This window comes from Rhinoderma darwinii, chromosome 8 (genome assembly GCF_050947455.1).
Source record: "Rhinoderma darwinii isolate aRhiDar2 chromosome 8, aRhiDar2.hap1, whole genome shotgun sequence".
NCBI classification, from domain to species: Eukaryota; Metazoa; Chordata; class Amphibia; order Anura; family Rhinodermatidae; genus Rhinoderma; species Rhinoderma darwinii.
The window spans coordinates 11,119,657-11,137,111 of NC_134694.1; the positions used below are offsets into that span (position 1 = coordinate 11,119,657).

Sequence of the window (17,455 nt, forward strand, 5' to 3'; positions counted from 1 at the left end):
GCCTGATTAATTTACTACAATTTACACCACAATCTCGGGCAAATGATATCTGAAATCTACGCCAGCACCTGGCTGGCATAGATTTAATTTAGTTGCGCAAGGACAGCAAAAAATGCGAAATGGCATGTGCCACTTGATAAATTTGTTGCATCTTACTCTAGTTTGTTTTTAATATCAATAGTCTTCACACATCTCCCCTATTGAGCTTCAATACCTCCCCATTTTCAAAATTTCTACCGATGTCCAGTGAATGCAATTATTCTTGTAATACTTAAAGGGGTGTTCCCAGAATCAATATTTATCACCTGTCCACAGGATAGGTGACTCGTGTCTGATCACTGGGGGCCCCACTGCTGGGACCCCTACCGATCCCAAGAATTGGGGTCCCAAGCCCCCTGTTCCTCCTCACTCCAAGACCGCAGTGAGTGGAACTTTGAATGGAGCGGCGGACGAGCATGTGTTGTGCCACTCTGGCCACGGATTCCGCTCCCGGAGGAACCATTGTTGTCACTCTCCATATATGGACAGTGACATCAAGGGCTTTCCCAACACAGCAGTCCCCGACCAGAGAGCTTGCGTTGCTGACGGTTCCTTGCTTCAGCATTGGTTTCAACTATATCTGCCTCCTGGGGACACAGATACAGTTGACACCGGGACATACCACCGACCGCCTGGAATCCAGGACTGTCCCGGGATCTGGGATGGTTGGGAGGTATGCCAATATTCAGCATCTTGTGGATGTATACACGAATGTTCCCATTCACTGACCGCAAGGAGAGATCTCGAAAATGAAAGCAATGGAAACTCAAAGTATAATAGTTGCATTTATTTATCTAATACTGGGCACCACCAGTTACCACATCCTTATAATGTTTTAGAAATAATAATTTCCAAAACTTTGATTCTTGGTAATAATATATGGTAAAAGACAAGTATTAAACCGCCCATAACCAGGTGTGTCTGACGTGAACGTAATATTCCACACTTTGTGAATTTGCAATGGATCAGAACTTTATTGTGTAAACCATCTACCGGCTTAACGCAATAAGCACGGACTGTTCCCCGACCTTCATTTATCATGTTCGGATACTCTGCTTGGTGCAAATTAAAGCCCCCTCTCCCCCATGTCTCATATACTCCAGGAAGCTGAAATATAAGGTGAGAAACAATAAAAATACAGCTTCTTTAGCTGTCCCAGTGAGACAGAGGGAAGTCTGCACAAGAAGGGAGCATAGTGTGTTCATAGCTACCCTGTGAGTGCGACATTGGGGTTAACGGCAGATATGCCTGAATTAAACTTTGATGATGTGACATAGAGGCTCATAGAGCCTATTGTATAACAACTGGTGCAAAATAGTAGAACAGTTGTCCATAGTAACCAAATCAGATTAGAGGTAGGAAAACAGAGCAGTGATCTGATTGGTTGCTGTGTTTTTTTACTTGAATTCTATAGTTTTCAGACCCAGAATGTATTAACTCATAATTAGTTCCCGTCCATTACTATATTATATTACCTGGTGCACGTCAACTTAATTCCCGGCCAAATGTCTTCTGTTCTTAAGTTAAATGAGCGCATAACTAAGATCTACATGGGAAAATAATGGCTGTGTACACTATAGGTCTGTTTTGACTGTGGGAAACTACTGCTTATTTTGGATAGAATTGTACATGTCATATAAATTAACATTGTAATCTATAAAGTTACTTGCTGACGGTTGTATGTTCTGGTCTTCTCCTCAATCTTTACCCAAAGTATTTTTATACCTATAGATAAAGGGAACCCGTTATATAAATATAAGAAAGTGCAAATGGCCCCTGCAACCCACAGAAAGGTTGATCTCACCTCATTTTTCTAAAGGTAGTGTGTCAACCTGCGCATGCCTCTCCTTGTCTAGAGGCAACATAATGTTAGCAGGGGAAGGGACAGGGGCAGCCAAGGTATATAACACCTTCTTACAAGGTATTAGAGGGTGAGGGACAAACCAGCACCACATCCTCCCATCCTCGGATCTGTTGGTGTGAACAAGCAGCCAAATGTCGTGCAGGCATTTTGATTTTTACAATGGGGTAAACTCTTCTCTGATGGAGGAATCCATTACAATGAAGAGAACTGTGGATACGTATAGTGTTATAGTATATGAGCCTGATTGACCTGAATCATTTGACAGGTCAATATTAAGGCCTCATGCAGACGACCGTAGTGGTGTGCACGGCCGTGATTTGCGGCTCGGACGGCCACGGAGTGTCACCTGCGGGCCGCCCGCAAATCGTGGGCTGTGCAAATGGCCACATGCATTAATTTCTATGACCCTGGACCGCAAAATGCGGCCGTAATAAGACATGTCCTATCTTTTTGCAGTCCAGGCTCCCGGGCAAGGCACGGACTGTGGAAACCACAATCGTGTGCATGGGCCCATTGAAATTAGTGGGGCCGCAATTCACCCGCGGATTTGCGGGTGAATTGCGGCCGCAAAAATAAGTTTGCGTGCATGGAGCCTAACTTGTGATGGTCTGAATTGAATCACTGTGGGTAAAATATAAGTTGTTCCTTCCTTGGCAACAAATGTAAAATATGCTTTATTTTTGTGGAAATCTCATATATCAAGTCTTATTTTACAAACCAAGAAGTCAATAACTCGACAGGAAACTCTTAAGATATGAGCTGAGTTCTCCTTCTGGAACCTATTACTGTAGTGATCGAGTGGTTCTAATTTTCTTCAAAGAGCATTCTGTGCCTTTAAGGGCTGGCATCGTCGAACTGTTAATCTGTCAGCCGTCTCCAAATGTGGCAATCGATAGGCATGAAGTCAACCTTCCTTTTTGTCAATTACAGTCACCAATTATTAAAGGGGTTTTCCGAGTTAGCACTTTTATGTGTCGGTGCTTTTAACCTCGGAATGTGATTACGTTTGTAATGCACTTATTGTATCAAAATTGGCCCCGTTTCCCGATGCCGCCATGGGGCACATGACTGGTGACTTCACTCTCTTTGCCCCCTCTATTTACGAGTCGTATACCTATCACGTGGTCAAACTGTTAAAAGTATCTGCTTGGTCGACGTGCCGTATATGTGCTGTTCTACAGCCAGGAACGCGCATGCGCGGTCCCTGCTGTTCTCTCGTTTGTCCGCATGCGCGTTCTTGGCTGTAGAACAGAACAGCAAATACACGGCACGTCACTAGTGACGTACTGTATACCTGGCTGATACTTTTAACAGTTTGACCACGTGATAGGTATACGACTCGTAAAAAGAGGGGGCAAAGAGAGTGAAGTCATCAGTCATGTGCCCCATGCCAGCATCGGGAAACAGGGCCAATTTTTATACAATAAGTGCATTACAAATGTAATCACATTCAGTAGTTAAAAGCACGGACACATGAAAGTGTTAACTCGGAAAACTCCTTTAAATAAAGAATGGACATGGTAACTCAGCAACTATATCACTCGTTTCAGGATTCTCTTTCCATACACTTCCAGTGAGTGCTCAATTTTTTTTACTTTTAGTACAAAGAAATTATTAATATGGCAGTAAGAGATTCTGCCCAATCTTGTCGCTTCGTCTCACTGCCAGTTTGATCTTGAACTGAAGACTTGAGTATTCTGAGGCAGGCTGGTTGCTAGGTGCTGCCTGCTTGACCCACTCCATATAAAAGATTGTGGTTGCTAGGTAGTGTAACCCTAGCAACTAGTCTGTCTCACATGCCTCAGTTGTTCATTTCAAAGCTGTATTGGCACCTTACTGACACCAGGGATGAAAATCAAGAGTACTGTTAATACGCTTATGAGTGGTCTATTGTGTCGAATATATTTTAGTCTTTTAATGGGTTCCTCACTGCTGCTTCCAGGCGAGCACCTGCAGTAATTGGTCTACTCTCCATAGTATGTATGAACAGGGGAACCAAGGGCATCAAGTTCAGGCAATCTGTTTGCCACTAAGGATATATCTGCAATAACACATGAATGTGCAGCTGGTAGTCACCGTTAATTTTCCTTTTGTATAATGTAAATAGAAAAAATCGGTTGACATAAAGGCAGGTCAGTCAAGGCAAGCAAAGAAAAAAGTGTTTCCTGCCCCGTCCCATACATTGCATTCTCTAAAGATGCTGTAAATACTTCCCATATCTTCACTGTCCTGCTAAATTGCAAACAGAAGATAGATGCATTAGGTCAGAGGCCCGACCTGTCACTCAGAGCAGGTTATCTCCAAATCTTGCTCTTAATAAAAGTTGCTCATGGTTGTTGATGATGAAGCACCTCAAACATCTTCATTTATTGCGGTATCTGCTAAACTTTTTGACACTATCATAAGATGATATCACACCCTGGGCTCATCCATCAAACCATCATGCTTGGAAGAGGGGGGGGGGGGTCTCCGAAATGTCGCACAGGTGTTGTCAGGCGCCAATCTTCCAAGTGTGTTGGAAACTATAAAGGAACTCTAACCAGGACATTTCCAGGACTCTATCCTTCAGATGGGTGATATATTTGAATCGCATTTCGCAATTGTATTGCTTTTGTTTTCTTTCAATTGACACAATTTTATACTTTTTGACATTTCTGTCTGAACTAGTGCTTATTTCCTTATACGCTATATCTAAAAGGTAGAAGGCACCTTTTACTGCACTACCTCACCTACAGATTAGTTCATTATTAAGGTCAGAAACGACATACCTGACTCATCCATCAAACACCATGATCTCAGATACGGACACTTGCAGTAGAAATGGTTCGTGAAACCTCCTCCTTATCAGCCTCAAGCAATAAGAACAGTGATTTGTTGAGCACACATTTCCATCGCTCCTAGGTCTGTCACAAGTCCTAGATAAACCAATGATTTATAATATTTGGGGAGACAAAAGTATGTGGATTTATAATTTTATGGGAAAAAAATATCCATAGACTATATGCTTTTGAATGCACTTTTAACTTGTTTTATGTATTCGTTGTCTGAGATGTGAATTGGTAGCCTATGAGCAATAAAAAAAGAGAAACGTGTCAAAGATATAGAAGGAAATGTTTTGAGATATTTTTGGACTTGTGAAACTTTTTATAGAGGGGCAAGGATAAATGTATGAGATTGCAAAAAGGATCTGCTTTTTTTTCTTCTAGAAACAGCGCCACTCTTGTCCATAGGTTGAGTCGGATATTGCAGCTTTGAAGTTAATAGTGCTATTAGAGGTTCTTGTAGCACTCAGAAAAAGCACTGGGACTGTAGTTGGCCTAAAACAGGCAAATCCTGCTGCTCTGTACAAAAACTGGTCAACATGGCTCCAATCCAGGTAGTTCATGCTGCCACGTGGCCATTTTGATATATTATACCGAATAATAGATCAAATAGATACTTTAATAAATTTATTCCAAAGGGACACAGGTAAAAACTTGGCAATTCATCTAAACTTTATGTAAGGAGATGAGAGCTCCACAGAGGCTCTTGCTAGATAATTGGATTCGGAGTATGAATCTTGTTTGAGACGTAGTATTCATATATAAATAGCCCTCTGTGGGCTCAGTCCAGAAGCGAACATACCAACTTCTCAAGGCAAACTATTTTTAATCAGGTAACATAGAAGTATAAAGGACAACGATTTCCACATGAGATGTCTCAAGCTCCCAATGTATATCGATGTGACCACAAAAAACCCGAATTGTGTGTAACCCAAAGTACAAATTTGTCATGTTTTAGCAGAAATAACCCCCAACACCCCCTAATGGACTCTAAGCTAACACACCATGACCACAAAGTTCACCTTGAGGTTGTCGCATGGAAACTCGGACTCGTTGATAATCATCTAACCAGTGAGATGTGAAAGGTGGGATTGAGGAGAGGGCCTTCCCGGGTACACACTGTCTTATTAAGACACTTTTTATTTGGCTGCAGAAGTCTCGTTTAGCAGAACGTAAATAAAATTATAGGATACTGGGAATCGCATATTAGGTAAATAACGGGATCAGTCGACCCTTTGAAATGATCGAATTCCTTGGCCTTGATGTCGGCGTGCTTAATTATAGGGCGATATGTGCTGGCCCGCATCACTAGACTCACTAGCGGCAATTAAAAAGTCAAATCAAACTTTTAAAATGTCATTTGGAAATCGCAGATATTTTACAAGTGTTTACTGTCTACATTGCTCCGTACCGAAATTTGCCTCGGAAAAGTTCATGTTTTTTTGGAGAAATATATGTAGACATTTTAGAAAGTTGACTTTTTTATTAAATCAAATAATGAACTTTAGTTCTTTTCATAATAGACTTTTTTTTTTTTTTTTATTCTAACCTGTATAGAGAAGTACAATTTACTTTTCCTTTTTAATTTATTAATTGAAAATAATAATTTTTTTTCATTTAATGAAATTGAATTCATTTTAATATAATTTTGTTTACTTTTCCAATTTTTCCACTTTTTTTATTAGTTTGAAGGCTAGGACAATACGGCGACTTTTGCTGCGATGCAGATCGCGCTGCCAAAGAGTGCTGTGTTGTCTTGCCTGCGTCGCAGGTAATGAAAGACAATGTGGTGGCTTTGCAACCCGCGACTCCACAGTTGCAAGGAATGCAAACCCGCTGGACTTCTTGAGACTGTGGTATCGCATTTACGGCAACTTGCGGGTCGCAATTGACCACTTTCACTTACATTCCTGCGATGTACGCTGCGTGACACAGAGATCTTTGGATGTGCGACCAGTGTCGTGTCCAAAGTGGAGGTGTAGCCCTAGCCTAAACTTGGCCTTGTTTATACTGTCTGTATGGCTTTACAGTCGTTTACTGAAAGGAAAAGAACACAAAAAAATACATGTTGTATACAGCAGGTCAATGTATGGATGGCACGGGGGTCTCTTTTGGTGACTGGCAATGGTTTTGCCCCATCCGAGGCGACTTGTGTATTGTGTTTTTATGTTCTCCCTGCCTTTATGTATGTGTTAGAGTATCCACCTACACTCCAAACATACAGCGATCACATTGTTTCATTGCAGATTTTATGGAACAATATGATAAAAGTATCTGTGAGGTGTTTGCAGTGTGGGAAGGGGATTACGAAACTTTGTTTTTAGAATGCCCAACCTATTTGTGTGGCATAAACGGAACAACCATTGCTTATATTTTGTCTCTTTTTTTCTGTTATTATAGGAATTTACCTCCTTGATATAATCTACGTAGACTCGGCATACCCAGCATCAGGCAGCATCATGGAGAATGAGCAACGGTCTAATAAGATGAACAACATCCTGAGAATCATTGCTGATTTGCAAGTCTCCTGTAGTTACGGTTGGCATTGTTCCCTTTCTTTTTTACTTTGTCTGTCTTCATTTGTATTCTAGTTTTGAAGGTATTTTATTTATTCAATACTCTATCTGCTTCGTGGTTGCAGTAAATTCACTTACCACTAGGGGCAGTATTGACCCATCACAGAAAGAACCAACTGGTCAGAAAAAGTATAAAATAAAACTTAACTTTTACTTTGATATTTAAGATAAAAATAAAAGAGGTATCCTTTCAAATGGATGGTAGTTGTTATATAGGGACAAACAAATGACCCTGATATACCCTAACAAGTCACCCTACCTAATCTGAGCAACTCTCCTGTAAAAGGGTCGACCCCGACCACCATCCTTACCCTAGACGCCTTCTTAATAGCCTAACCAACTGATAGTCGTATGACTCAGGTGAATGGGGGAGTTGGGGTACAACCACATAGTGGAAGCAGTGAACAAAGGGATGCACAAAGAAAAAGATAACGAAAACCATTAAAAAAAACACCTAGTTTGAACTACAATTCAATTGTCCGCACAGTAATTATAAGTGCTGAAAAACAGATATAGAAAAGACAACTATAAAACTATAAAGCTCCAGGTTCCAACACATTTCCACTGAAAGATTGCAGGGTCATCAGGAAAACAAAGAAAATGAAATTTCCATTATTCCAACCAAGATGGCTGATGCAATGTGAGTAAATGCTGGAAAGAAGTATCCAATGGGTATACTATCTATAACGTTGACGACCTGAAAGATACAGATATGGACTGTTATATTTTGTTACTCACGACCCCTGTCACAGCGCTAGGTCCTGGCCAGGTATATGATAAGCCTGACTAAATCCACAAAGGTAATATCATGTGGATGAACGTGGAAGTTCTCCACTGTGGATAAAGATGGCAGGGCCGCCTATCATCAGCACTCCTATCTTTATCCACAGTGGAGGACTTCCATGTTCATCCACATGAAAGTACCTTTGTGGATTTGGTCAGGCTTATCATATACTTGCCCGGGACCAGGCACTGTGATGTTAATACATTAATATTGCAAATTTTAACTTTATAAAGAATATAATTCAAGGGAGAACCCCTTCAAATCAACTATAACTATCATTAGAAAGGTGATGTCAAAATGGAAAAACATGCTAACTATATTTTATTACAAAAAAATAATGGATTAGGCGTGGGGGTTTCCTCCTATGGTAAATTTACCAACCACAACCCTCATCCTGGAGCATGAGGGGCCCAGTCTTTGGCATCTTGCCTTGTAGGAGAGAATGGGGACATGCCTCTCATAATGGCTCTCGCCTCACTTGTTTGCTGATGTTACTATACCTACGAAGATATAAAGTCTTGCACCATATGATTAACACAACCCATGGATATAGGGGCGGACAACTGGGCTGCACTCTCCCCTATACAGATCCCATAGCTGCTACAGGAATTGCTTCTATGGTGCATATGCACTTGGCTTATGGAACGTGCATGTTTTCTAGTACATGGGAACTAATAAAAAGTATTTCTAAACATGTAAATCTGTTGTATTCCCAAAGTAATTTTGCATGTTTACCGATCTTGTCTTATTTAAAGACTAATTGTAAAATCTAATCGATGCTATTACTTTATTTTGGTGCGTTCATAAAGGAAAATGGACACTTTCTAGTATCGGTCTTGGGGAAACTTCCTCCTCCTTGGAAAATCGTACATTTGGAGGGGATATCCGTATGTGTGCCAATTTCTAGTAGGCATGGCTGAATCCAAGAATAATAGGAAGACGTTCCAAAACAACTGTAAAATTTATGTTTTCGCCTTCCAATTTCTATCCATGAGAAATAGTCAGAACAAGTGGAATGTGACAAGTGTATATGCCAGGGCGCTGAGACCCAGAGGGCTATAGTTTAAAGGATGTCTCTGAATCATGTCATACTGTGCTCAGTGATCAAACACAACCTTAACAGAGGAACGCTCCCAAATGCTGGAAATACTTATAGTAAAACACCACATGAGAATCATCAAGCTATACCTGGGAAATAGCCTGCTCCAGGCACTAATCAATCCCACCTGCCAGTATCCTGACCCCAAAAAGCAAGATCTGTTACCAATCCTACTGTGAACTTTTCCTGCTAGGGTTTAGAGCAGTGATACTCCTATCATCCAGTCAGGCTGTCAACTCCACTCCGCTATTCATTTATATATGACACACTTGATGCCGGGCATGATTATTTATATATACACCATAAATATGAGCCATAAGGTTATGAAGGTATATACATGTTTTCAATAAGCGGTATTTTGGTCTCCCGTGCAGCCATTTATGTCCTCAAAAAGCCAAGTACATGGTATGTGCAAAGACCTAGGGCAGACCTTTGATTTAAAGGGGTTGTCTCATCATGACAGCACCTTATTAAACTGAAGCCGACCAGGCCATTGGGTCCAGCTTCAGAAATTCCAGGTGATCAGCTGGCGAAACTGTAGCCAACCATACAGGGGAGATGCAGCCATTGAAATAAATGGCTGACCATGGAATACAATGCTGGACCAGGTCCGCTAGGATGAGAATGGCTCCCTGTTCGCTCTGGTTCTTAGTTCCATGTGTGGGAAACCCCTCTAGGATGTCAATAAGGGATTGTCTCCTCGTGATGGACACCGTTAAAATGAAGATTTTAGATAAAAATATATATTAAAGAATATATATATTGCTGAGGTCTGACATCTATCCCCGACCCATTCCCTGATGCTGGTGGTCAATGTTACAATATGGTGACTAAGCTGATTTTCAGTTTTTGCCTGTTTGTTTGCAAAGTAACATGGTCGTAAAGATGAAGAATCAATATCTATTTTTTCCAAATATTACCTAAAATGAAGCCCCCAGAGTAATGATTTTCTTTCTCCGACAGATCACCTTGCAACATTACCCCACGTACAGAAGTATTTGATGTCTGTTCGTTACATTGAAGAGCTGCAGAAGTTCGTAGAGGACGACAATTATAAGTGAGTTTTCTGATGCCTCTAATTATTCTCAATGGAACGGTTTAAAATGACATTTTCTGTACCCATTTATAGAGTCCATCTGAAAATCTGATTACAGATCTAGTTTTTCCATTCAGCAAACTACAGGCTGTTTACAGCCCCACTCGTGTCCAGGGGCTGTGTCCGGTTTCGCAGCTCATCCCTGGTCAAGTGAATGGGGCTGAACTGCAATACCTGACACAGCCAAAGGACAAGAGTGGCGCTCTAAAGTTAAGGTTCAAACGTACTCCCTTTAAATAATCAGGTTCCCACTACTCAGTGGAGGTAGTTATTTTTGCAAGCTGAGCTAACATTGAACTTTGCTCCCTATAAACACATGGATATGGCATCCATGAAATTATCGGTGTCCAGTAAGAAGATTTTTAAGTCTACTCAGATGAATCATCTTTTCAAATCAAAAAAGCAGCTGTTTCCCTTTAGCGTCGGGCAGGGAGCTTGTTCATTTTTCCAGATTTTTGCCTTCCTCAATAGATGCTGCGTCCTGACATTTCAGCCCCCGTTGGGAATACAGGCGTGTAATGTCAAGCCCGGCGTTGTTATAATAAGCCTTTGAATTGAAATGCTCCAGAATATAAATGTGCTGTGCAAATCCCCTCTGAATACACTGGCAGTTCATAGGAGCGATGGGCGCACTCTACTTTACCATGGAAGTAACTGTGAGGGTGACGGCCTTCGATCTTATTGTGGTATTCGGAAATACTAAACACCCCCATTCCCCTTTATTGCATAACATAAAGTAACACAAAGAATTACCCAGAACCAATAGATGCAAATAAAGGCCTGTACCAAGGGATTCTGGGTACAGATACAAACCGTTCTTACTGACTGTAATTATTGCTGCAGACTTGTGCTAAACAATGGTTAAATCCATACCAGAATGTTTTACAATCTTGAAGCACTACAAGTATCAGAATTTCCTCACATATTTTTACCAGTGATTCATGCAAGTCTTGTGAAGCTAAACAAGGCCATGAAGGGTTATGTCAGTCGGCCTTCAGAACCCCCTCTGTACAGGCAGCCCCCTCCCAAAAAAATTGGTAGTAGTGCAGTACCCATGAAGCAGTGTAGAGCTCCCCTGAGCTCTGGTCTGGGGGCTGTACAGTGGGTGCATCTGGAGATCTACCTAAAGTGCCCACAATGAAATGTGTTTTTTTTTTGTTGTTGTTTTTTAATCTAAATGTGTCCATTCTGTATTAATTTGATGTCTTGATATATTTTTGTAGCGGCTGGAGCTTCTGATTTTTTTCTGATATAGTTCCAAATCTTGCATAGACAATGAGTTAGATAATACAATTTCAGCCAGCGCTAGAGGTAGCTCGCAGCATACTATTTATACCATAAATTCAATAAAAAACAGCTTTAGCATTGACCGCATGAAGCCAAAATATGATATTAAATATTATTATTGTTTAACTAAACATGCGCGTTCACTTTAAAGGGGTCATCCCATGAAGGACATTTATCACTTATACACAGGATAGGTAATAAATGTCTGATCGCTGAGGGCCACACCGCTTGGACCCCGACCAATTGCTAGAAGGGGGTCTTGAGCCTCCAGTTCCTCCACACTACACAATTGCAGCGAGACGTTTGAACAAAGTGGGGGTCACGCATGCGCCCTCCCGATCCATTCAAAATGTATATTTATAAGGATTACGAAAACAGCCATGTATAGCAGTGACCAGCGGGGGGCCCCCGGCAATCAGACATTTATTACCTATACTGTGGATGGCTTGTTCCCGGTCATTGCCCTGTGTAAACAGGGCAACAATCAGTCGATGAACACGCAAACCCTCGTTCATCGGCTGATCGTTTATGCAGCACAAAATATTATCATTGTCAGCAGCACATCTCCCGGTGTAAACAGGGAGACGCGCTGCCGGCATGATGAAAATGCATGAGGACGAGCGATTGTAGTAATGATCGCTCCTCCCCATACATAGCTCCTTGTGAAAAGAGCAAACAAGCGCTGATCAACAAGCCGTCTCGTCGATAGGCGCTCTTTTCTACGAAAAAAAGTGTCCGGTGTAGAAGGACCCCTAGATTATAATAAAAGTAAACAAAGAAGTCTTTTTCTAAATGTAGAGAATACTTGAAAGTAAAATATCCTCTCGGATGAGAGTTTTTTTACGTCTTGTTTTCTGGTTGGGTTATGGTGGGATGTTACGTATATTGGAAGTCTTTCTTCTTAGACGAATTTCAGCTGTAGTAGATTTACATTAGCGTAATATATCAGTGACAGGGAATCAACATCATGTTACCTTGATTTTAGGGGAAATTAAATCCATTACACATCACTTTTAAATCAAAAGTCCCCTACAGAGAAGAGTAGACCCCCGCTATTCCATTCATGGCCTGGGGTTTAACTCGGAAGGGTTTTAGTTTACATTCATGTAATGTTTGCTGTGTGGGGGCGGTTAGTATACAAGGGAAGGAGGCACCGATCCGGTTTATTAATATATTCCACTAAATGTCATCATGTGCTGACTCGAGGCAAATTTTAACCAGTTGTTTTCTTTGCTTAAAGAGCATTTCAAGAGTTGTGTTGCCCTTCTCAGTCAAGGCGGGTGCTTTCTAATGTGACAACCATTACCACTGTCACAGGAGTTGTCACTCCGCTTTCCAGACTTCCGAATTGCAAATCTGCCTAGTTTTATTGATATTGCCACTGCTCGGGTATTTCTGCATAACTTGCCATTTAAGACTCTAAGACGGGTGGGTGACAGCTCTTAAAGGGTAACTAAAATTTTGACATGTCACAGTGACAAGTCAGAAGTTTTGTTCAGTGGGGTTCCGAGCACTGAGACCTCCACCGATTGCTATTACGAAGCGGCAGAAGGGCTCAGGTGAGCGCTCTGGCGCTACATATCTGATCGGCTTTTCTTGGAGAGGTGTACTGGTGCATTAGGAAGCCTTTGAGTCCATACTCCACTCGCTCGGCCCCCCGAGGAAAGCCGATCGGAAACAAAGCGGAACAGCATTCACCCGAGAGCTTCTGCGGCTTCGTTTTAGCGATCTGTGGGGGTCCGATCTTTCTTTTGACATGTCACTATGACATTTCAAAAGTTTTTTAAAAGTTTAGTTACCCTTTATGGAAAGTGTAACGGCAATCTGTCAATAATAACTAGTGCTACATTTTATTAGATCAGAAACATATGGCTGCTTTCTTGCAGAAACAGTGCCACTCTTTTCCATAGGCTGTGTTTGGCATTGCAGCTCGGCTTCATTCATACGCAGATCCTGGACTAGAGAGTGGTGCTGTTTTAAGAAGCAAAGACCACTGAACATGAACTCACCTGGCAACTGAATTTGGGTTTCTCTATAATAAACAAGATAATTTTGCAAATCTGTCTCCTGTGTAATGTTCCTCACCTCCAGTTCTGTAGCCCATTAAAACACTTTCTATACATGAGGCACAGTGTACTTTGTTGGCGGTGTGAGGAGTCACTGTTAAAATTTAGGATATTATTTACATTATCCCAGGATTAATTCATGAGAGGAATTAAACAGGAAACGTCGCTGCCATTCTGATCCCAGATGTATAGACTAGATACTATATTTATCCGCAGCCAGCCGTCCATCTATGATATAGAGAAGAATGGCTCTTTTATGTGCGCGGATACATCCCTTGGAATTCTAGGTAACGTGGAGCCTGGATCATTTTACACTTAAATTAGCAAGTGAAATCTGCCGAAAGAGAGAGAGTAAAATCCAGATCTGCTCTGTTATATCTAGCAATGGCTGGAGAAGCAACAATGGACAATGTTAAAAGTATTTGTATCGAATCTTTAAATGTGTACGGTCTATACCCTGCGGCGCAAGTCTTTTTATGACGATTAATGCAAACCTATATGGTATGCAAAACAGAGATAATTGCGTACCTGTCATTGTATATTGTTTATTCTATAAATCACTAGTGCATGTGAATATATGAAACATTTTAATTCATCTTATTTGTCATTTTCCTCACCTTCATGCAGCCTTTAGTTCCTTTTTGTAGTTTCAGCTTGTAAATATTTTGAAACCTTAATCAGTAAAAATTAATCTAATGTAATACAGAAGACCGAGAGGAGGGAGGGGATGCAGCTGCAGTCTTTGTGCCTCAGCATGTGAGTGGGCCAATGATTGGGCGGACGAGCATTCGCACAAATGTTTGTTCACGATTATTGCCCTGTGTAAACTGGGCAGTGATCTGCCAACGAACGAGCAAACGCTGATTTGATCTTTTATGCTGCCCTGAAAATCGTCGTTGTCGGCAGCGTATCTCCCCAGGGGATGTTCTACCGACACTATGTAAACTGTATGCGGACCAAACAATCGTATTAACGATCTTTCGTCCCGATACAGTTTGCATTGTGTAAAGGGCCTAATTATCAGTGATTGGCGTTTGACATGGGCACATATCTGCTGGTTATTTCCAGTTTTACACCAGTTCTAGAAAGATAATGTACATATACAGAAACGGTGTAAAGTGGATGCAGTTCTGGCTGTAGTATATCTAATGTACAACTACAATTGCATAGAGAGCTATTGCTATTTTTTGGTAATAAATGGTGCTCGCTAACCCAGCTTTACACATCTCTTTATACCCCCACCCCCTTCACGGTCCTGTTTCAGTCGAACTTAGCGAGGACATGGTGATTCAGTCAATTATTTACTGAAAAGGTAAAACGAGGAAACTCAAGACATCCTTGAAAATGTCAAACTTTATAGGATTAAACCTTTAAAAGCAATCGTCTCTGCATGTCCCCTAACATAACAAGAAGCTTTGAAGGCAGACCCCCGCCTCCCGCCCATTCATCACCAGGAATTATTTGGAGAACCTTAGACGACCCCCAGTTAAGTACACTTGAAATGAAAGACTTTCTAAGCTATGAAAAAAAAAACATGAAATAGAATTCAGAGAGACTTGTGTCCCCTGTTTATTTGAGGCCCTCATGTTAATCCACAGCAATATCCTTCCTAAACCCTTTTTCTTTAATTAGTATAGTTGCCCGGCTATGTTAGACCAAAGCAGTGATGGACAGGATCACAGTTTCCAGGGACCATTAAAGGGACCACTCATCAGATTTACAGGAAAGCATCAAAGGACGGGCCCTAAATTAAACGTTTATCCAATTTCTGACATGCAGTAAAATATGATTGTTTGAAGGACATTAAAAGGGAACTTCTCTAAAAAGTTGATTTTTTAGACATTGAATAAAGCATATAACTCAGAACATTGCTCCCTAAAATAGGCAGAAATCTTAAACCCGAAATCATGGGACATTTGTAAGTATATTTTTACAGATGTTTTATTAGTAAGGCTGGGTTCACACACCCTATTTACGGACGTAATTCGGGCGTTTTAGCCTCGAATTACATCCGAAAATACGGCTCCAAAGCGTCGGCAAACATCTGCCCATTCATTTGAATGGGTCTTACGATGTTCTGTGCCGACGGTCATTTTTTTTACGCAGCACGTAAAAAAGACGCCCGCGTCAAAGAAGTGCCTGTCACTTCTTGAGACGTAATTGGAGCCGTTTTCCATTGACTCCATGGAAAAACAGCTCCAATTACGTCCGTAATGGACGCTGCAAAAAACGCCTGCACATGCCATTACGTCTGAAATTCCGGAGCTGTCTTCTCCTGAAAACAGCTCCGTAATTTCAGCCGTATTGGACGCTGCCGTGTGAACATACCCTAAATGGCTTTATGGAGTCAGTGTTAGTCATTGTGTTGAGTTGTGCTCGGTGCATTATGTTTGCCGCTCTCTGTTATGGATATTAGGCTCTGTTCACATCTGCATCAGAGGCTCAGTGGTAAGCCTCCATCGCAGATTCTGTCGTTTTGGCAGGACAACATGGCGGATTGGGTTCCATTGGACCGCCATAGGTTTCTGCCATGCAACGGATCTGGCAGCACCGGTTTTTCGTTGTTCTTCTATGACGGAGCAAAACAATGAAAACCCCTGATGCAGATGTGAACAGAGCCTTAGAGGATCTCTGTGTATTTTTATATTCTCAGTAAGCAGAGATATTTTTGCTTGGAAATATTTAGTCAGTTCCTGATGCATATTATTTAGTGTTTTTTGCATGAATTTATATTCTTGTCTTGTCTTGGACTCTACCAGGTTTTACTGTAACACTTCCGATTCTAAATAAACTCCATCATGTTTCCCATGGAAAACTGCCAAGCCTATTAACCATTTAATTATATTCAGGATACAGATTTAAAGCAATGCTCCACGTTTATGCATGAACTCTTCTCTGAGGTTTTGGAGTAATAAAATACCTTGCAACATGTTCTTGAACATTTCAACTTTGACATGTAAAAAAAATATTTAGACATATGTTACTGGTTACCTTGAGTTTCAGGTTGCAATCTTCATTCATTTTCAGACCCCCTGATATGCATTTTGCAACCTGCTTTTATTCTCAGACTTTTCTCATATGTGCATGTCCCTCCTCCGCTCCATGTAATGTCTGTGTATCCCGGATGCTGCTGCCTTCACTAGCTCTCATGTATCAGCACAGCTTTATTCCTGTACTTCTTTCCCTTTCTACAGCCCATGAAGGATCCCTTCTACCTTGTGCTGACAGAAACTGATGCTGAGGAGTGTGTGATTCCCCCTCATTCCTCCCCCTGCACAGTCTGTCGTGGGGTTATCTCTCTATATACAGATACACAGCTTGTGGTTTTTCCCTCTGCACATGTCCTTTCCTCCCTTTCGTCACTTTGACACCATACAATCTGTGTGATCTGCCCTACAGGAAGATTTGCATGCTTTCCACGTTCCACATCTGAAAGAGCAGATAATGTCAGCTTATTTATGTCAGAATCTGCAAGACAACCAGCTTTGTACAGGTTTAACACGGACACTAAAGCATCAAATTGGTAGGAAATGTTTAATCGAGAATATTTAGTCTTAATTTTGCATTTAGGAAGCTAATGAACAAAAAAAAAAAACATGTCAGTGCAAAGGTGTCCATAACCTTTAAATGTTCCCTATTGTATTTTGTTATGACATCCTTCTTCTCCGCTGTCTAACACTGTATCAGTGACCACGTGGACACAATAGCTGAGGTCACTGGTTGTTATTGTGTGCAGCCCAGTGGATCCATAGTACAGTCAGGAAGTGGCAAGATGGTGTCTGATCATTACACGTGATGGGAGGACGGCGGCAACATATGGAA

At 41.3% G+C, this 17,455-nt stretch overlaps 1 protein-coding gene across 7 annotated transcripts in view; it reads left to right on the forward strand.

Annotated features, from left to right (window-relative positions):
- The window catches only part of RALGPS1 (Ral GEF with PH domain and SH3 binding motif 1), a 350,348-nt gene that overhangs the window by 241,780 nt on the left and 91,113 nt on the right, over window positions 1-17,455 (forward strand). For all 7 annotated transcript variants that reach the window (XM_075835061.1, XM_075835060.1, XM_075835059.1 and 4 more), the window contains 2 exons: window positions 7,126-7,263; window positions 10,148-10,241. In XM_075835061.1, the coding sequence (XP_075691176.1) occupies window positions 7,126-7,263; window positions 10,148-10,241 (232 nt within the window). The remainder of the gene's footprint in view (window positions 1-7,125; window positions 7,264-10,147; window positions 10,242-17,455) is intronic.